General features: G+C 39.2%; 1 protein-coding gene across 1 annotated transcript in view; it reads right to left on the reverse strand.

Annotated features, from left to right (window-relative positions):
* Positions 1-21791, reverse strand: part of LOC124776626 (D-arabinitol dehydrogenase 1-like) — a 67298-nt gene extending 45507 nt beyond the window's left edge. The window contains exons 1-2 of the mRNA XM_047251714.1: positions 21562-21791; positions 4139-4263 (exon numbers count right to left, since the gene is read on the reverse strand). Of these exons, the coding sequence (XP_047107670.1) occupies positions 4139-4263; positions 21562-21717 (281 nt within the window). The 5' untranslated portion in view covers positions 21718-21791. The remainder of the gene's footprint in view (positions 1-4138; positions 4264-21561) is intronic.
* Between the last annotated feature and the right edge of the window lie 838 nt (positions 21792-22629).

The raw sequence follows: 22629 nt of genomic DNA on the forward strand, positions 1-22629 counted from the left end.
TGCATTGTTGCTTGGCTCATGGAATCCTCACAAATGTCATTACCATCCAGCTGCCACTCTTCATTCCACAACGACCTCCATCTGTTCAGATTCCACCAAACCTTAACTTTCACCAATTTAGTTCCACAAAATCATATCAGTGAGCCCTGAACTTCCTTGCAATACCTCCTGTCCATTTGCAAAATTCTCCTGCTATGCAAACCCATATTCCTGGATCCCAGATCACACATTGAAATTCTTGCTTTCCAGGAACTAGAGCAACAAGTACAATGCCACCTCAAAAAATCTCTGCAGCCTGTTCACTTATTACTCGTGTCTTGGACTACCATTATCCACCACCTTTACAACCACCTGCAAATCTTCCCCACATCCCCCAATAGCTGACAAACCCTGTCTTGCAGACCTACTACATTTAGCCCACCTGCAAAAGCTTCTTCCCAGCACCATACAGAATCCAGAACCTAAACAGACACAAAACACAGTTGTGAACCTTTACCTTTCCCCAAAAACTTTAGACCCACAAAAGTATCAGTCCTTTCCAAAGGCCTCACCTTTTGCCTCACTCCCAAGTGCAATCATGCAGGACTTGTTAAAGACCTTCTCTCCTTCTTACAGTCCCTACAGTGGAAACGCTTTTTACCACAAACCCTACCAATCAACACAACCAAAGACCAATGTTGAACCCTACCTGACTCAGTTCACACCTCCATCCAACTGCAATCCACCCCCACTGCCCCCAAATCACTCCCTGTTAGCTTTCCAGAATTTCTGAAACTCCAACCTTGCCTCACCATCATTCCCCAAATAACTCAACATGCAAACTAATCTTACTTCTGAGGAATGATCTGCAATCAACACCTAAAAACTGATGCTGACCTTATAATTCTATCTGTTAACAAACACTCCACCACTGTTGTTCTGGACTGCAAGGATTTCTGGCAGGAGGACTCTGCCAGTTGTGAGATTCATCCACCTGCAAACCCAGCCACAGAGGAACATTCCCCTCATGAGTGAGTATCAGCTAGGACTGGAGCAACTGAATCACATTCTCTGCCAGGTTTTTGACTACCCTGAAATGAGGAAGTCTCATTCCCGAAACCCAGCAGGATCTCCAGTCTCTCCTCAAATCCTTAGTCTCATCCCAGAACATCTCCCCAGAGTCCATCTCTCTCCTCAGCCCTACCACTCCCCGCATTCCTACCTTCTACATGCTTCCTGGAGTCCATAAACCCAGCCACTCAGGTTGCCCCATTGTGGCTGGTTTCTGTGCCCCCACTGAGAGAATCTCTGGTCTCATACACCAAAACCTTCAGCCTGTTACCTGCAACTTACTTTCTTTTGTTAAAGATACCAACCATTTCCTCCACTGATCATCCGCAGTTCCTGTCCTTTACCACGTGGTGCCTTGCTCACTAAAATTGATGCCACCTCCCTTACACTAACATCTCTAATGTTCACAGCTTTATCGCTATAGAACACTACTTTTCCCAAACCAATGGATTCCAAACTTAAAACCACCTTCCTAGTCACTACGACCAACTGTATCCTCACCCACAATCATTTCTCCTTTTAGGGTGTTACCTACAAAGATATCAATAGTACAGATATGGGCACCTGCATAGCACCATCCTATGCCAACCTGTTTATGGGCCATCTACAGAAATACTTCCTAAACACGCAGAATCCCAAACCCCACACTTGATTCAGATTCATTGATGACATCTTCATGATCTGGATTGAGGGCGAGGACACCCTATCCACATTCCTCCAGAACCTCCATACTTTCTCCCCATTTGCTTTCCCTGGTCGTAAACAACCCAACAAGCCACCTTCCTCGATGTTGATCTTCACCTCAAGGATGGCTACATCATTACCTACAAGGGTGACTGGCATTCGCCACAACACCTCAATCATCACGCTCAGCTGGAATTGGTGTGCACAGATCGGTACGGTGTTCTGCTTCTGCGGCCCAGCTCTACAGCCAATCAAAATGAAGTAATCCTCTGTGAAGCAAGTTCTTGCTGAAGCAGTAGAAAGCAGTGACATCACCTGCTTGGAACTGCAGCTACCACTACAGCTGTTGTCATCCAGTCCACCATTCACCACCACTCTTCTGACCAAGACGTCATTTTATAGGGGACCAGACCCCGTCAGCTAGGCAGGACTGGACTAGGGCTTAATTTCAGGGTTTTTAGTGAGGAAATTTAAATTGACATAACTCACACACATAAAAGAACTTAGCATTCAAAACCAGTGGACTAATAACAATCCAGAACTCAACTTTTGTTTACACTATAGTGTGTAGCAAGTGACTTCATTCTTGGCAATAGCAAGAACAGCCTTTTATGCCATTTAGGAATTATGAAAGAAGTGTTTGTTTACTTGGTGTTTAATCTGGAAGACTCTATGAGTAGATTAAAGTTGTTTGTTCAAATAATCAAAAATGATGAACAAACAATTAGTCAATTTAGTTGAGCATGTGTGTCCTGTGTTGGACATAAAAAGTGCCCCTCATGAAATGTGCCATGGGTCTTGCTGTGCCTTCACAGACCGTAATTACCCTCCCATGCCTTATACCTCCAGACACCCACCACCTCCCTAAGTCTCACTGGCCGGCCACAGAGGAACATTCCCCTCATGACTCAGTACCATCCAGGACTGGACCAACTGGATACATTCTCTGTCAGCGTTTTTACTGGCTCTCACCATGTCCTGAAGTAAGGAATATCCTACCCACTATCCTCTCCCCTCCCCTCCCCCCGCCCCCTCCACCACCACTGCCTTTGAACCTACAGAATATCCTTATCCATCCCTACACAACCCCTTGCCTCAAGGCTCATATCCCTGTAATAGACCTAGATACAAGACCTGATCCATACGCCCTACCATTTCAGTGACTGCATCTGGATCCTCCACACTGACACCAGCTTTTACCAGCTTTTCTGAACTGCACAGTTGGAAACTCTCCTTGCAATATATCCAATGTTTCAGTAACCCTCCTAGCTTCAACTTTTGTTAGCCATTGTCCTTACCCATCCAGCCACTTTGCTGCTCCTATTGCATCACTACACACGCCTCTACCCCACCAATGCTCCCACACCCTTGGTTGCTTCTCCCATTGTGCATTGCTGCTTGCTGTCTGGCTTCAGTAACTAGAGACTGTGGTCATGTGATATGAGTTACGTTTGCATGAATGTGTATATGAATGTTGTCTATTTCCAATGAAGGCTCACTTTCTGGCAATCTTTTTTGTTGTACTTATTTCTGGTTTTCTCATTGTAAAGGAACTACTGAAAGCACATTTCATGATTTATGCTTTTGCTTTGCTATCCTGTTCAAATGGTTCAAATGGCTCTGAGCACTATGGGACTCAACATCTTAGGTCATCAGTCCCCTAGAACTGAGAACTACTTAAACCTAACTAAGTCCCTGTGCTATCCATGAGTGATCGTATACTAACTTGGGTTCCACTGACATCCTTCACATAAGACCACAGTTTCATTGGGTTTTGTGAAAATTCCTTCGATAAAATTGTGCTGTAGTTATCATTGAAGGATTTGTGCATTTACCTTTTGAAAGCCAAACAATCTTCCTTTAGCTTCTCTCTAAATAGCCCTGTGATTCTTTTAGAGTTACCTGTTACCACAGAGTGTGCCTCCCATCATGTACTACTTCACTAGGCACACATCTTTCTCGAGTCTGGTCAGTTATTTTACTAAACTTGGGACACAGTTCCTCTAAATGTTCATCCTCAGAGCCAAAGGTTTTGAGTTCTCCAATCAGATATGACACTGTTACTTCTTTATCCAGTCCACTGATCATGTAAAACTTTCAAGAGTACTTGTTTTGATTTCCCCTTCCTACTTTGATAATCACTGTTGTTGAAACCATCTCATGGTTACTGACATCAGTTTTAATGTGAACATCCTTAATGAGGTTGAGTTTATTTATTGCCATTAGACCTACAATATTTACTTCATGAATGGAATAGCGAAGTAATGTGAATGTAAAATTTTCAAAGTCTTTGGCAAGGTTGCAGTCTATACAAACATTATGATATTTTGCATAGCCTATATAATGCCAGAAGTAAGTTCTTGGAGTTTTCATCTGTCATAAAGCAAGGTCAATGTCTGCATACCTGTTGGGGTCCACTGCAACTCTGTCTCCAGCTTTCACATGGTGTACTGCTTTTCCTACATCAACTACTGTCCCACTAAATTCATGTCCTAGAGTGAACGGTGTGTCAATGCAAGGATGTTGGCCCTGAAAATTTAATATAACAATTTGTTCATAATAAAACAACACATAATGACCAGAAAACAACATATACATCGAATTAGTACAATATCATGTTTCACTAATTTGTTTATCAAATTTGTATGAGCATCATAATAATTAATCCTGTCATATGAAGAAAAGGTATAACAAGCAAGGTTACAGATCATAAAAACATCTGGAGACTCCTTTTTTTTTTTTTTTAGTGCATACATAGTTGATTTTTTGAAAATGAGAGAAATAATTGTATGGCTGAGTAAATTTTATGTTTCACAGGTACACTGAAATTCTTTTACATCAGCATTTTAACTTACTACAGTTCAAACAATTTTAAATGGCCTCCTTTTATTAATGGGCTCACAAAGGATAAGTTGCCATAAGTGAAATTTCTAGCCATTGAAACTTCTAGGCATTCATATTAGAGATGGGCAAAACTGTTCTCTTCATAGATTGCATTAGACTCTCTCACTCACTGGAAGGAATTACCTCTTTTTCATGACTCACCTCTCACCATTCACTCACAAAAATAAATAAAATGAAGGCACTTTCCTTTTTCATTTTGGTCACTATACCTGTATTTTTATCTGATTTGGTACTATTTTGAAAGAATGCACAAAGAAGAGTAATGTTGTTGTTGTTGTGGTCTTCAGTCCTGAGACTGGTTTGATGCAGCTCTCCATGTTACTCTACCCTGTGCAAGCTGCTTCATCTCCCAGTACCTACTGCAACCTACATCCTTCTTAATCTGCTTAGTGTATTCATCTCTTGGTCTCCCTCTATGATTTTTACCCTCCACGCTGCCCTCCAATACTAAATTGGTGATCCCTTGATGCCACAGAACATGTCCTACCAACTGATCCCCTCTTCTGGTCAAGTTGTGCCACAAACTGCTCTTCTCCCCAATCCTATTCAATACTTCCTCATTAGTTATGTGATCTACCCATCTAATCTTCAGCATTCTTCTGTAGCACCACATTTCGGAAGCTTCTATTCTCTTCTTGTCCAAACTATTTATCGTCCATGTTTCACTTCCATACATGGCTACACTCCATACAAATACTTTCAGAAATGACTTCCTGACACTTAAATCTATACTCGATGTTAAAAAATTTCTCTTCTTCAGAAACGCTTTCCTTGCCATTGCCAGTCTACATTTTATATCCTCTCTACTTCGACCATCATCAGTTATTTTGCTCCCCAAATAGCAAAACTCCTTTACTACTTGAAGTGCCTCATTTCCTAATCTAATTCCCTCAGCATCACCCGACTTAATTCGACTACATTCCATTATCCTCGTTCTGCTTTTGTTGATGTTCATCTTATATCCTCCTTTCAAGATGCTATCCATTTCATTCAACTGCTCTTTCAAGTCCTTTGCTGTCTCTGACAGAATTACAATGTCATCGGCGAACCTCAAAGTTTTTATTTCTTCTCCATGGATTTTAATACCTACTCCAATTTTTTCTTTTGTTTCCTTTACTGCTTGCTCAATATACAGATTGAATAACATCAGGGAGAGGCTACAACCCTGTCTTACTCCCTTCCCAACAACTGCTTCCCTTTCATGTCCCTCGACTCTTATAACTGCTATCTGGTTTCTGTACAAATTGTAAATAGCCTTTCGCTCCCTATATTTTACTGCTGCCACCTTTAGAATTTGAAAGAGAGTATCCCAGTCAACATTGTCAAAAGCTTTCTCTAAGTCTACAAATGCTAGAAACGTAGATGTGCCTTTCCTTAATCTATTTTCTAAGATAAGTCGTAAGGTCAGTGTTGCCGCATGTGTTCCAGTATTTCTACGGAATCCAAACTGATCTTCCCCGAGATCGGCTTCTACTAGTTTTTCCATTCGTCTGTAAAGAATTCGTGTTAGTATTTTGCAGCTGTGGCTTATTAAACTGATTGTTCGGTAATTTTCACATCTGTCAACACCTGCTTTCTTTGGGATTGGAATTATTATATTCTTCTTGAAGTCTGAGGCTATTTTGCCTGTTTCATACATCTTGCTCACCAGATGGTAGAGTTTTGTCAGGACTGGCTCTCCCAAGGCCGTCAGTAGTTCCAATGGATTGTTGTCTACTCCAGGGGCCTTGTTTTGACTCAGGTCTTTCAGTGCTCTGTCAAACTCTTCACGCAGTATCGTATCTCCCATTTTATCTTCATCTACACCCTCTTCCATTTCCATAATATTGTCCTCAAGTACATCGCCCTTGTATAGACCCTCTGTATACTCCTTCCACCTTTCTGCTTTCCCTTCTTTACAATTTTGGTAAACATTTTTGGAAAGCAGTGATCAATTAATTGTTATATTTTGACTAAAGTTCAGTCTTGATCATTTCATGTATGTTTTAATGATACAGGTAACCTGTTTCGGTTCTTTCTACAAAACCATCATCAGACCCATGGCTCCCTTAGGATGGTAGGCGGAGCTCTCCTCGCTGCTACGCAGTCAACTGCGTAGCAGCGAGGAGAGCTCCGCCTACCATCCTAAGGGAGCCATGGGTCTGATGATGGTTTTGTAGAAAGAACCGAAACCGGTTACCCGTATCATTAAAACATACATGACATGATCAAGACTGAACTTTAGTCAAAATATTTCCCTTCTTTGCTTAGAACTGGGTTTCCATCTGAGCTCTCTTTAATTTTCCTGTAGGCAGTATCTATCTTAAACCTAGTGAGATAAGCCTCTACATCCTTACATTTGTCCTCTAGCCATCCCTGCTTAGCCATTTTCACTTCCTGTTGATCTCATTTTTGAGACGTTTGTATTCCTTTTTGCCTGCTTCATTTACTGCATTTTTATATTTTCTCCTTTCATCAATTAAATTCAGTATTTCTTCTGTTACCCAAGGATTTCTACTAGCCCTCGTCTTTTTACCTACTTGATCCTCTGCTGCCTTCACCACTTCATCCCTCAAAGCTACCCAGTCTTCTTCTACTGTATTTCTTTCCCCCATTCCTGTCAATTGTTCCCTTATGCTCTCCCTGAAACTCTGTACAAACTCTGGTTTAGTCAGTTTATCCAGGCCCCATCTCCTTAAATTCTCACCTTTTTGCAGTTTCTTCAGTTTTAATCTACATGTCATAACCAATAGATTGTGGTCAGAGTCCACATCTGCCTCTGGAAATGTCTTACAATTTAAAACCTGGTTCCTAAATCTCTGTCTTACCATTATATAATCTATCTGATACCTTTTAGTATCTCCAGGGTTCTTCCATGAATACAACCTTCTTTCATGATTCTTAAACCAAGTGTTAGCTATGATTAAGTTGTGCTCTGTGCAAAATTCTACCAGGCAGCTTCCTCTTTCATTTCTTAGCCCCAATCCATATTCACCTACTACGTTTCCTTCTCTCCCTTTTCCTACTACCGAATTCCAGTCACCCATGACTATTAAATTTTCGTCACCCTTCACTATCTGAATAATTTCTTTTATTTCATCATACATTTCTTCAATTTCTTCATCAGAGAAGAGTAATAAGTTTATGTTAAGTCCCAAGTAGTTTTGAGATTTAATAGTTTTACATTTTGTCTGCTGCAAAACTTGAAAAATATTGCAAGGAAATACTAAATTTTTTTAGTGGGAACATTTTAAATATAATTTTGATTCTTTTTATGTTTCCATACTTTTATTGAAAATAAACATGAACTGTAACATAATCTGTAGTCGTGATTTACAATCGGTATGACAATAAGTGTACCAAATGAGGAAAAAAAAAATCAAGCAGTATTATGATTTATAAATAAAATTTGACCTATTTCACATGAAATGGTTTGGTTTCTTTCTCCGTTCATTTTTGTCCTGCTTATAAAAAGATATACTCACAGGGCGCTGATGTAGCTGGGATATGCAATATTTTCAGAACCATTTGGTATTGTGTTGGGTACAGCAATTTCTTTCCCACCAGTTCAAGGGATCGATGTTACTAGGCAAGTATGCCTCAGATAAATATTTGCCTAATTTGACAATCACTGCACATCCCGGGTCGTGACATTCTTGGAGTCGAGAACATACTCTGAACAACTGCTCACATTTTATCCACACCAGATAAGTTGTATAATCTGTCTGTATCTTCAAAGAAAATAAAAGTTGTGGTGTGGTTTTCAGATATCAGGAGCCAATTTCCAGCAAAATTATAATAAATGATCAGAAAACAGAACAGTAAACTTGTTCAACTTTTTAGGAAATACTGTCTCATTCATGACAGAAATGGACATACGAAAGACAGTAGAAAGATCTAATTACACTGACACAACAATCTATAGAACACTTAGAACTAAAGTGTGAAAAAAACTCTACCTTAGCTCTACAAAACGATTTCAGTACCAATTAAGGCATGTGGAAGTGAGTTTTGCACTGTAACAAGTAGAAATGAACAAAGGCATTGAAGATGAAATTTCTAAGAAAAGTAGCTTGGTACACACTATGTGATAGGATGATGAATGTTGACATCAGAAGAACTAGGAGTGAAAAGCTTAAAGGAGCATCTAAGGAATACAGGAACAACTGAAAGGACTTTGTAACAAGACAGGAGGATGACAGAGTACTAGAATTAATGATTAATTATTACTCTGGAAGACAGGAAAAAGTGGAAAGCTAAATAATTTCAAATAACATGACATAAAGGCATTACAGAAATATGAGCCATGAGGTAAGGGTTTGGGAGCAGGGGTTGTGCAGGGATGGACAAGTATATTTTGTAGGTTCAGTAGACAGCAGATTACCACTGTGGGAGGGGTGGGAAGGATAGTGGGGAGGACTTTCTCATTTAAAGGCACAACGAGAGGTGGGGGAAGGGGGGGAATGAGTATAGGGGTGTGGGTGCATTTGGAGGTTTTTCTTCAAAAACTCCTGAAACATGGCGTGTATGGAGAGTAGCAACTATCCTTTTCATTCTATTGTTACATTCCATCCTGGATTTTCCATTGTTTGAATAATTCATTTATTTGCACAATTTTATACAGTGGTAGGAGGGTGTACCATGAACAACATACTAGAAATCCTGAGTAGTGGGGGAGGGGGAAAGTTAGTATAGGGGTAGGGATGCATTTGGAGGTCACTTTTTTATATTTTTCTTGAAAAAAAAAAATCATGGCTTCCAGTAAAACATATCCCAGTGCAAAATTAAACTACATTAAATTTCCTGTAAAACAGGTCCTATCCATTTTTTCTCTAGAAGTAATAATTTGCCTCTAGAAGTAATAATTTGCTCAAAGGCAGCAAGAGAATACCGAAAATCTTGCATGATGAGCATATGCTGTAGCTTATCTAGTTTTTGTAGGCCAATTTGAGGTAGTTTTCTGACTTGATAGAACACAATTGCCCTACATAAATTGTTTGTCTCGACTTCTTTTATGCTTCTGAGGTACTTTGTAAACTTCCTCTACGAGTGTTTTCTGTGTTACTGCAGCATCCTGAAAAATTGTTATATCTAGATTTTCTATTTTTTCCATGGCAGAAAAAAAAACACAGCAGACATTAGTAAGATATGCAAATCCATACATACACAGGGTCTGTAGAGCCTTTTTTTTCCAGCTTGGGAAACAGTTTTTTCAGCATATGGCAAGGGACACTGCTGCAACAACCTGTCACAGAATCTTGGTTCTGCTCACTAATATCACCAGACAAGCTTTTCTGACCAGACATGTTACCATTCCTTTTTTCTGAGTCATTGATCCCGATCACTCATTCCTTAGAAGGATGTGGTTCTCTGAATTAGTTCAAGAGCAGACCACCCATCTCTAATCCAGATGAACAAACTGAAGTGGCATCAGTATGTGGATAAGTTGAACATAAAATTCAGATCTGCATATACTGCATCTGTTGACCTGTAAGTGGGATTACTAATATACTTTGCACAGTCTCACACAATATTGTCTTGTTACATAATTTCAGGGGTAATGCAGCTAAGGTCAAAAAAGTATGTAGTCTATATAAGTGTACAGTAAGAATATTTTGCAAAGCTGGCAATGAACATCTTGCAGGAGCTTCTTCAGGGATTTTCTTACACTTTTGTGTCAATGTAAATAGTCCCTGAAGACATTTGTGGCTAATAATAAAAGTGAATTTAGAATGGACTGTGAAATTTACAACTACAATTCACGAAGTAAAAGTAACTGCCATGTATATCATTCATCCCTACCTAGGATTCAGAATGGGGTTTTACATCTGGGCGCACCAGTCTTTAACAGAGTGCTGGTAGGCATGATATAGGTAACTAGAGCTCCCCAGAGATTAAAAACCAAAGTAACATTTTACATTATTATGTTCTCATGTAATTTATCAGAATACTTGGACTTGAGAACATCTATTTCAGTTAAAACAAATAGTCATACTAAACAGTTTTTAACATTTCTCATACATAGACAGTTATTTACTGAAACCACCAAATTATAGAAATGTTTACTACGATGCAGCAGGTGTGGATAGATTAGCACTTGTCGTGATTTTTTGTTAGTGCATTTTACAGAAGTAGCCTACAGTGGCTGCCCCTGCCTGTTAATTTGTAACTTCGTTCCACATCTCTAAAGGCACTTTTTCATGTATTTGCAAAACACAATGTATGAATGAATGGATTGTACTATGATTAGGACCATGCAAGCCAAAGCTATTAATTCATGCAACATGTCAGAACAAAGTTCACTGAAGCATGGTTACAAAATTTACAAACAAAATAAACTAAAGAATTAATAAAGAACAGAAGAAATTGTGAGAGTATATGGACAAATAACACATTACAAAGGAAAATTCTCAACTGTTGCAAGGAACTTCTATACAAAATAGGAGTATACCTTAATGAAACTTTTAAATTAGGTTTGCAGACTTTGGATTTAATCACTCTTTTTTCCATTTCTCTTGTAAGCCTGTTGAAAATGAAACCTGCTGAATAGTACACAATGCTTAGTTGTCAAAGTGGAAATCGTTTTTCTACCTAGTGTTCATTGAATGAATGTTGCAGTTTTTCTCCAAGTACCATTCACTCACAGGTTGTGTTCCATAGCATGTCATAAAAAGTTAAGAGTTTGAAGCAGTCACTACAGACTACATCTATAAAGCGTATATGAAGACAGCTATTTTGCAAAAAGCCATTGCACTTCTTAACTATCCAGCTGCTGTTTTTATCCAGTACTTCATACTAAGCATGAGAAATAATAAGTGTAGTTGCAGAGTTTTGTACAGTGGTATGATGGAATGACACAAACACCATAAAAATACTGACTGGTGGGAATATGAGCATGAGGGTGGGGGTTTGTTCAATCCTCACAGTTTTAAGTTTTTATTGAATAACTCCTCTAGGACAAACTGTTTGAGCAAAGAGAGCAAAAAGATAATAAAAATCTCATGCAGCATGCATGCACTTTAGCTTAGGTGATTTTTGAAGGCCAGTTTCAGGTAGTTTTCTGACATGATAGACCACAACCGTCTTATATCAAACTGTTCATCTCAGTTTCCTCTACATCATTGTGATATACTGTAAGGAACTATCATTTACAACCTGTATATACTGGTAAAGTTAAAGTGTGATTAATGTGAACATTAGTGTTAGCCAGTGTTTACATACATGTGTTCAAATTTTCTAAAAAAACTAGAGGAGGAGCAGATAAGATTATCTTTTACTTTAATTTTGAATATTTCAGGATTTTCAGTTTCTTGCCTGACATCTAGCAGCAATCTATTATAGACTTTTGCAGCAGAACAAGTATGCATAGTTTATACGGAAATTATTTTTACTTCTGTTGTAGTTGTGAATTTCACAGTTCATTGTAGTTCATTCTGTTATTAACTGTGAGTACCTTTAGGGAGTAAATATATTGGCATGTAAGTGTAAGAATCCCAAAATTCCTGATGATGCTTCTGCAATATGTTTGATTATTAACATAATATTCTTAAAGCACCATTCTGTAAACCTAACACTATTTTGACTTTAGCTGCATTGTCCCATTAAGGTTATGTCCTAGGACAGTACTGAGTGAAAGTGTCCACAGTGTACTTTAAGTCCAAATCACAGTTCAACACAGTGAGGGAGATTTCTCAGTACAAAGCAGGCAGAACAGAGCTTTATGGTTAACTTATCCACGCATTGATGCAACCACACTCCATTATCCACATAGAGACCCAGAAATTTCACATATGGAGTTTCAGTTACAGTATGCCCATTGATCTCTAATTCTGGTACTTATGTCACTTTCATATGAGTGGAATTATATAATGTGTTTCTGTGTGATTAAGAGTGAAACTATTTGCTGATAACCATCGTTGGTAGAGATGTCTATGGGCCTTTTATCACTATACTTCGACCACCCATAGAAATTGTTTCAGATATCTTCCACTGTCTTTGGTAAATCAATTATGTTGGTCAAGAACAGGAGTGAGCCAAATATCAAACCTCACAGGGCTCTGTATTTAATTCTTACTGATCCTTAATGTTGTTTTATTTCTGTGATATCATTTGTTAATTTGACATCTATTTAATACATCTCTCTTTTGATTTGTCATTAAAATGTCACATTAAATTAGATGAGAACCTAAGGTTGTCCTATGTGGTTATGACAAAGATTCTGATTCCCACATATATTGAATGAACTACTATATGCTTCATGATTGTTGGAATTGAAATATTACTATTGTCTTTCTGCACCTACGTGCAGCACTGTAAAGTGGTACTGTCCAGGCAATGTAGAGTAGTTAATTCAAAAGTAAATCATTATCAGTATACACACACATCCATAATCTGTGAAATTCTTGGCAGTGTGTACTCCCACTGTACCAATTATTAGGGATTTTTCACTTTACATGCATATATGGGGGCCAGGAAAAATGTCTGTTTTTTAAATGCCTCTGCATGCTCTAATTTATCTAACTTTGTCCTTATTATCCATATGGGAGCGATATGTTGGGGGTTGTAGAATATTCCTAGATTCATTATTTATCGCTGGTTCCTGAAATTACGCCAGGAGGCTTTCTTGAGATAGTTTGTGTCTGTATTCAGCTGTCTGCCAATTCAGTTTCTTCAGCACCTCTGTGACACTCTCTCATGGGTCAAGCAAACCTGTGACAATACATGAGGCACTTCTCTGTAAATGTTCAATATCCCCTTTTAGTATTCTTTAGTCACTGGTCCCACACATTTGAGCAATATTCTATGAAGAGTTGTACAAGTGATTTGTAAATAATCCCCTTTGTAGTCTAATTGCATTTCCCTAGTATTCTGTGAATGAACCAAAGTCTACCATGTGCTTTACTTATGACTGAGCCTATTTCATTGTTCCATTTCACATCTCTACAAATTGTTACATCCAGATATTTGTTTAAGTTGATTGATTCCATTTATGACTTTTTGATACTGCAGACAAAGGACACTCCATTTTTTGTTTTGAAGAGTGTGCAATTTCACACTTCTAAACATTTAAAGCCAGTTGCCAATATCTGCACCACACTGATATCTTATTAAAAACCATCTGAATATTTGTGCAGCTTTTTTTCTGCTCTCCGGAGTTTATCCTGATGGGGTGACATACCACAGTCACTGGAGTGGAATAATTGATGAAATTCAGGAACTCTTGGCATCATTATTTCTACTTTCTTTACTTGAATGGTCATTATCACGTCACCCAAGGGATGCAATATTTTCTGCTGATGGTTTGACTTTGATCTTCAGATACTGCCTTAGTGTTCTATATTGTCTACAGATGTTTATCATTCTGCTTCCTCTAGCCACCTAAGGACTTTGAGATGCTCAGTTAGGAATGCACTGATAATGTGTGTGATAAGGTCAGTCATTTCCTTGATACAGCCTAAAACACTGATAATTTACAACACAGTGCCCAGTTTTCACGGCATAGTGCCCTCATGGCAGCTTTCTTTTAATGCATTGTCATTTATGCCAGCTAGATTAAGGAAGAATAAAGGTCTCTAAAATGGGGATCCATCCTACACCACCAGAAAATATTAAAACAGTGCTGGAAGGATGGAGTCAATTTTGATTTGATGATACCATATGAACCTAGGTTATAATACACATATTGATAATGATTTTCATGTTGCCTACCATCAGAGGGGACAACAACATAGCTTCTCTTCAGAACAGAATGTCCAAGGTCACAACCTTTAGTCTGGTGCAAATGTGTAGAGTAAACAGACACAAGGCACCGAGACATGCTTGTGCTTTTCACAGTCAACTGAGTATGTCGGAGAGTCTTAAAATTGTTGCCTTTTGAGTGGCACAATTGTCTTTTCAGATAATGTTAAGTGAGTGGAAGGTTTTTTTTTCAGGTATTTGTTACAGAAGCTGAAAATGCTACATCCGTTTACAGCAATGCTGGCGACATTGGGCACATGAATATTCTCACACTCTTATTTATGGTTCTGGATGTCCAGGCATCACAGATGCCTAGTAAGATCCTCATATTGTAAGAGTAGCAGTGGTAGTCTGTACAGTTTCCATAGAACATATAAGAGTAAATATGACCTCAAAAATGTAGGCATGAACTACTACAAACTGGTTATTTGTAGTGAGAATATGGGTATGCACACTTTTAGCCCATCTTCCACTCACATCGCAGCATCAGTGTATGCATCTCAATTGGTGCTTATCTCTGTTACCATGAAGGTTGCTCTTAAGGCAGAGAAAACAGTTTACCAGGACAATGACTTCTAAGGACTTTAAATACCTCTCTTATATACATATCATCTCAAGTTTCTCTTGGATCCATGTATCTTCAGTTGTACTAGAGAAACCATTCTCAGTTGGTTTGAGTTTTCCTTTTTTCATATTTCCACTGATGTCTAAGGTGCGTGGTAGAGGGGAGGGGCAAAGAGGCACTTAGCAGATTGGTATCATGCTCATCACTTCAGACATAGATCTGTCCTCCAACATGTGGAAGTACTTATCCAGTCATCTACACGAGATGTATGAAGTTGAGAATGACTTTCCACTTTCACACATTTTCCACTATTTTCAGTGATGCAAGACCTATTGAATGTAACAAAAACTTAGAACTCAACAGGAATTGAACTTCAGAATCTTTAGAAAATCTTCCTGTAATTGTCACGGACATGGCAGATCATTAATCATTATCAGTAACATAAAAGGCCCCAGTACAGATCCCTGTGGTACACCTATTTTAACTAATTCAATACTGGAGTATTCTTTACCTACACAAACAGCTTGCTTCCAATTCTGTAGGTATGATTTCAATAGTTTAAGGCTGTTAGCTCGAATGTTGTAGTACTCCATTTTTTTCTAGGAGTATTTTATGCTCTACACAGTCAAAAGCCTTACTTAGAGCACAAAAGGTGAATTGAGAAAATCCTTTATCCTCAAACACTTGATGTATGTGTTTGACTACTGAGTCTGTAGCATCAACAGTTGAAAAGTTTTTCCTAAAACCATACTGTGATTTGCTAATTATTCCTGCATTTTCAATGTACATGGATAACTGTTGGTATAGTACACATTCAAATACTTTAGAGAGACCTGGGACGATGGAAGTTGGTCTGTAACTTGAAGGTGAGTCAATATCTCCTTTTTTATATATTGGGACTACCTTAAACACTTTTAGACACTTTCAGCTCATCAGGAAAATATCCCTCAGTTATATACTTTTTTATGCAACATGTTAACTGAAACACAATACAATCTATTACTTTTTTTACAATGTTACAAGAAATGTCATATATGTCTACACTCTCAGATGATTTCAGATGTTTAACTTTTTTTAGGACGAGACTACATGGGACCTCAGAGAAGGTAAACATACTTTTATTTACTAGTGGTTCACAGACATCTTTTGAAAGAGCCAATGACGGATTTGGTGATAGCATTTCCTACTTCTTGTACTGATTTAATGAAGAAATCATTGCATTTCTGAGGGCATGTACTGATTTCTTTATTTCTTTCATCTTTAGTAACACTATGTAGCTTTGCATTTATTCATGGAGTTCTCAATACTGCTGAAGTCGTGTGTGCTTTTTGCTTCCACAATGGCTTTTTTGTACTCATTCCTACACTGAACATAGGCTGATCTAGCATTGTCAGTCTTCAGAGTTTTATGTATACTGTGCAACAACATAATATGGTTTTTCAGATTTGTTAGTTGTGCAGTATACCATGGGTTTTGTTTGTTTATACCCTTGCCTTTGGAGCCTTTGTCGATTATTTTGCATTTCTTTTCGGAATGCAGTCATTGTATTGTGTCAAAAATGCTTTGAAAAACCTTTCAAATATTAGTTTTGCTGACAGATCTTTACATAGACTATAATTTGTGTCACCAGACCATTGGCCAAACCAGTCTCTATTAGTAAGGGACTTACAAAACTGTCAATTTTATCATTTGTGACCGGTCTAGTGATTACCATTTTTGGAACAGACTTGTCAATGTTACTCTTATCAGCACAGAACCTACTTACGTAATTTAATGATACAGAATCATGATCTTAGAATGCAAATACTGTCACATCACATGATTCTTCTGCAGTATTGAAACTGGCAAAGATATTGTCAAAACATGCTTTATCTCTTGTGGGTCTATTATTGATAAAGTGCAGATTGCACTGTCTTAGAAGATTTTTGAGCTCAGTGACACTATGTTTGGCTGTTATATCAAAATCTGCATTCAAATCTCCACCTATTACAACATCATAATGTAACCATTTTGTCTTTCTAAATACATCTAACAGCATGTCCAGTTTTTCCAAAGATACACTAATGTTACCCTTACGTGATCTCTATAAGGCAACATAATGCAACTGCTTAACAAGATTCAAAAGAGATTGTGTAATGATACTGACTGACCTCTACTTACTCCTCTAAGGTCAACTTGGATCAACATTTGGTTGTGAAAATCCACACTAGTAATGTATGTCAACCCACATCCTCTTTGTGGGTATCAGACAACTTGTGCAGCAAAGGAGGTATCTAGTCCAGCCCCTAAACTTCAAGGAACTAACTAAGCAACAAAAATGAAGCGAGTACAATTCCTGACATGCTTTTCACAAGTGCCAGCAAAAAGATAGAGAAATTTCAAGTCTCTCTCACTACTGAAAAAACCATAGAATTTTATTGATTAGATCTGTATCTAAGTGCACTTGTAATGCCTACCCTTGTTAACACAAAGCTTACTACAAAACTGCAGTGGAATTACATGGCTTCCTAAATAAGTGTTTCATTATGACTGATCAGCTGTCTTTTAGTTTTTGTGTGAGTCTAGCATAGATAACCATCCAGCTCATCTATTGTGTTAATTTCCATCATTGTGCAATGTTTCTGATTCATTACTGATGCAGTTTCAGTATAATACATTTTCAGTCAGTACAAAAATGATGATAAATAAAATGGGAAAAGTGATCAGGAAAGAAAAGGAGAAGTTTGGTAAAGGGTGGAATGTAATATAGTTTAATCACCTGTCAACAATGAAATCACTGGAGTCAGTGCCAAGCTGGACAAGGACAGGGTAGGAAATCAACCTTGGCAACCATCCTAATATTCATCTCCAATGATTCAAAGCAATCAGAAAGGGTTTGACCACCACTCCAACTGAATATGCAGCCAGTGTCCTAAACACTGTACTAACAGTTGGTAGCGTCTTTGGAGCAGTACTGAAGTCTTAAATTTGAAAATACTGCAAAATTAAGTATTGCACAGCACCCAGATAATATCAGTTTACTTTAGTAATATCCAATGCATGAAGTTTTACAGTTGTTGGAGTGTGAGGGGGTGGGGGTGGGGTTGGGGGGGGGGGGGGAAGGAGGAGAATTGCAGATTCAATTTAAAATTGAATTCTATGTTAGATTCAATTCTTGCTGTTCAGATTTTGCCACTTGAGCGGACATAAGTGCTTTCAGTGGTTTATTTTATAGGAGTATGAATGTCGCATCTATGTACAAATCCAATGGTTTGACACTTTATTAGTCCTAGGATTTTTTTCCTCCATTATATAACAGGAATTTCAGATTCTGTTAGTGAATGCTGCACATAAAAAAAGAAACAAGTTAAAGCATGGTTCACATTCCACATAAAACTCTCAGTGTAAGTCAGTGGTCACCAGCAGCATATTGACTGTAGTTGCAACATGGTGTGGTAAGTGCATCAAACTTAGAAGTAGTGACAAAGCATTTCTCTGTCTGTGCTGTCAAGTGATGTCAATGCTGCTGTGGAAGTACCAACTCTACACATTGGGCCATTGTCAGTATATGCTGGCTAATTGCCTGCCATCATAGTAGCATCACAATCCTCTTGTAGAGTGGCTTTGTCGACCGCTAGTACTTTACAATTTCCATCTGTGACGAGATGTGACCGACATGCTGAGTTAGCTAATATGAAGTCCAAAATGTACTGCAGTACCAACCAGTTATGAATTGTGGTCAAGCCACAAGGAGGCTACTGTGGGAAGTGTGAAACATGTGGTAAGAGGAAAGTGCGCTGCGTACATGTGCAGTACCACATGCGAAGTTCTTGTGGCAAACATCAGCTTTATCATTATTAGTAGTTGGCAGTTCAGACTGTAATGTTGGCGTCAGGTGACATGCTCTCAAGCTGCTGCTACTTCTCCTGGTGCAGTGCTCATAAGGGCATGGCCTATTTCCTTCCCCATCCTTGACAGAATCTGAGCTTGTGCTCCATCTCTAATGACCTCGATGTCGATGGGACATTGAACTGTACATTCCTTCCTTCCTGGTGCAGCGATATGCCTATCTGACATTACAGCCAGCAATGCACTGCCTTGCATGGGATATGCAAGCAGAGGAATTTTAATAATGAAAGAAAGATGCATGGAAGGAAGCTTAGGGTTGAGCATATCTTCAAGAAGCAGAGTACAAGCTGGGATTGGCCAAGCGTAAGGAAGGAAATCGGGCATGTCCTTTTCAGAGAAACTAACGCAGCATTTGCCTTAAGTGGTTGAAGTGAACTACAGAAAACATAAATCTGGGTCGCCAGAGGAATACTTCAATCCTCGTCCTTCTAAATGCGAGTCTAGTGCCTAACCGTTGTGCCACATTATCTGATCTGCATCAGTTCCATTGGCTAGGGTTGGGCTGATGAAATCAAATAATTGGGCAACGCAGGACCAGAAACTTGTGTCCCAACAGTTGAGTAACGGTATAATTCCTTCAAAGACAGGATTAAGTGCAACAAACTCGTGGGAATACGTGCCAAGACCTACAACAAGCTGATTTAGCTAGAAAAAAAAGGGAAAAAAAGTTGCAGCTGAAGTCAAAGAAATATAGAGCTACTATAAATTACTCGTTCACTTTCAAAGCTCTACATTTTCCTAAGTACTACAAATATGGTTGATGGATGAATAGAATCGTAATCTCACCAAGCTTGCATTGTGACTACCGGCTGGCGTTGCAATGCCTAGACAAAATGCAGCAAGCACTTGAGGTTGAACATTTCGCGTCTGGGTTGATAGTCAGCGACGAAGCAACCCTCCATTTATCTGGAAACGTTAATCGCCTCAGTATGAAAGCGTGGGGTATTGAAAATCCTTATGAAATCGTGAGCGTGAACGAGGTAGCCAAAGGTTAACGTTTTCTGTGCAGTGTCACAGACGAAGGCGTAGGCGCCTTTTTTTCTATGACGGGAATCTCTTATCTTCATATGTTTTAGTTGTGCTTCTTTCCACAACAGACTGCTGGTTCAGAGAATTTTATCTTCCAACAAGACAGTGCACCAGCTCATTGGAGCATCGGTGTTCACCATCGCTGGATTGGGCATAGTGGTGAAGATGATACGGTTCCATTCCCTTGACCTCCATTTCGCCTAACCTAACGCCTTTTAACTTTTTCCTTTGGGCATACATTAATGGCTGTGTTTACGTACCTCCCGCTGCCAAGAACACTACAACAGCTCAGAGAACGCATCAGTGTTGCTGTGATGACCACTGACAGGATGTTTCTGCATAAGGTATGGAACGAACTTTGTTACCGTTTGGGCGTCTGTTCTGTGACCAAGGGGATAGTCATAGAACATTTGTAGAGAGCAAAATGAAAACTTGGCGAGAGTATACTTCTATTCATCAGTCAATCGTAATTGTACATGTAATAGGAAAATATAGAGCTTTCGAAACGAATGAATTATTTACAGCAGCCCTGTATAACCGTACATTGTTGGCAACGTCGGGTGCAGCAGACATATAAAGATGAAGAGATTGGCGCTATATAGAAAGAAGTGAGGGAGGGCATCAAATTAATTTAAGTCAGAGGCCCATGAAAAACATTGGTAGTACTGCATTAGTACACGCGTATACAACACAGAATAATTCATTATAGCAGCAATTGCTACAGTGTAGTGTAGGTCTCAGCAGGTTGCAAGCTCGAAGATGTTATTTGCTGTTTTGTTATCGGACCAGCACGGCACCAGCGTTGACCGATTACACCCGTGTAGCGTCAGTGACGAGAATATTTCAGCGTGTTATTACGTATTCTTTATGAGCTATTAGCTACTATGAACCATCTCGAAGAAAACGTCCTCTTAAGCCTCTTTAGCGTGTAGCGTCAGACAAGTTTGTGTTACATAAAAGCGGCAGATGAAATTTCTGACACAGTAAAACTGTGTGCCAGACCGCTACTCCAAGCTGGAAACGGAGAGATCTTGCGCTCTACGTAAATCAATTAAAAAGTTTCAGTGCGCCGTATGCTGCGTTGCACACAATTCAGTGAAGTGCCGCAGTGAGGTACACCGGCACCATGCACTGACTCAACCGCCACTAGAGGCGTCGCGATAAAATTTTCCCCAAAACACAAAAGCGAAAACTGAAGTGTTTCCTGTAAAGACGAAACAAGGAGCAGTGGCTAGGGCACAGGTCTCGTAATTGTTAGCGGAATAGCTTTATCTCCTGCCCGTTTACAACAGCGCTTATGTTCAGCCTCTAATAATCTGGTCGTCGACAGGACATTTAAATCTGGCTTCCTTTTTTTGATACATTAATGCGGATAATGGGGACGTACTCTGTTCAACAAGCTCCGTTTCTAAACATCTGGATACTAAGGAAATGTTAAGAGCTGGTTTCTATGTGGCATATTCACGATATTAAAGAACTATTTTTACACGCACTTGCGCCCTAAAGTAAATTTGCAATTTTACGCGATGGTACGTCGTCTAAGTAGAGCAAATTGCTAGCAGATCAAAAGTTTTTAAACGCCTTTAGAAATGTAAATAGATGTAAGGTTCTTTGCAGCCAGACTCCAATGACGTAATTAAGTAGGAAATAACAGTCCACAAATAATGGTAGTACGGAAGATTGTAGACAGAGAGAAACAACTACCGGTCATGTATTCAACTCACCTTCAGCATGTGCAAATCGCTCCCACAAAAACCGGCAAACGCTACTTTGATGAGGACATCGGTATCGTGACTCACTTTCGGGACGGGCACGCGTTTTAAACTCAGTGACAATGTCTTCGGATCGAACTGCAGCGCATCCATAACGTCTGCCGGCATCTCTGCACTGCTACTGTATCACGCACTACACTCTCACTTCTCGCGTAACCGCTGTGCTGACCTGACGCTGTCTCGTGCTTTTAAATACCGCCTTCGGCAAGTCACGTGACCACCGACGCTGCGCCTCTTAAGTTCTTAACGGCATCGCAGCCGAAGCATTCATGTTCAGCGCCTTCACCTTCTTTTCAAGAGACAGATAACATTCTTTTGGAGTCGGATAAACGCTTTCCTTCGAAAGCGCCGGGCCATTCCAGAAGCTTCCCTGGTAGGCGGTACTGACTTCCCCCTCCCAGCTGCTCGCGACAACATGCGCTGCCTACAGAGGCCGTTAATGGAACGCCAGGATCTCTAGCTAACCACAGCGAGATTATGCCCTCTAGCCAATACACTTTAGTTCAGTCTACGCGGGCAACACAGATTAAACATTTTTCGAAAAATACTTGGAGAGTAATCCCTCTAATAACTTAACTCGCAAACATTGCTATCGGACAACCTCTAAGTGCACTTTAATATTTTCGTTCTATTTTATCTAGCATGCAATGAATGCAGAAAGCCTATGATTATTAAAAAAAAAGGTTTTTTTGTTACAAAATATAATTTACTGTTGCAATCACTATTATTGTTTAGATATTTTTGTACGACGAATCCCGGAAAATAATTCCCTGTATGAAGTGCGTTTTTGTAGTACTACGATACTTCTAGCCGTATGACTGTCGTTTGTGTGCTGCTGGATTGTCCTGGTGCTTTTACTGTAATATGAACACGCGCAGTTTTATAATCAGTTTGTGTCTTTCTCTATAATTAATAGCGAATTTGGCTGTAACCCTTATTTACGGATTTGTTTTTGTCCTCTTACGCAAAATTTCTATCTACGAGGACAGAAAAAGTCCGTGAGTAAAAGTTACTAAGAAA

Source organism: Schistocerca piceifrons, chromosome 2 (genome assembly GCF_021461385.2).
Source record: "Schistocerca piceifrons isolate TAMUIC-IGC-003096 chromosome 2, iqSchPice1.1, whole genome shotgun sequence".
In the NCBI taxonomy this organism is placed as follows: Eukaryota; Metazoa; Arthropoda; class Insecta; order Orthoptera; family Acrididae; genus Schistocerca; species Schistocerca piceifrons.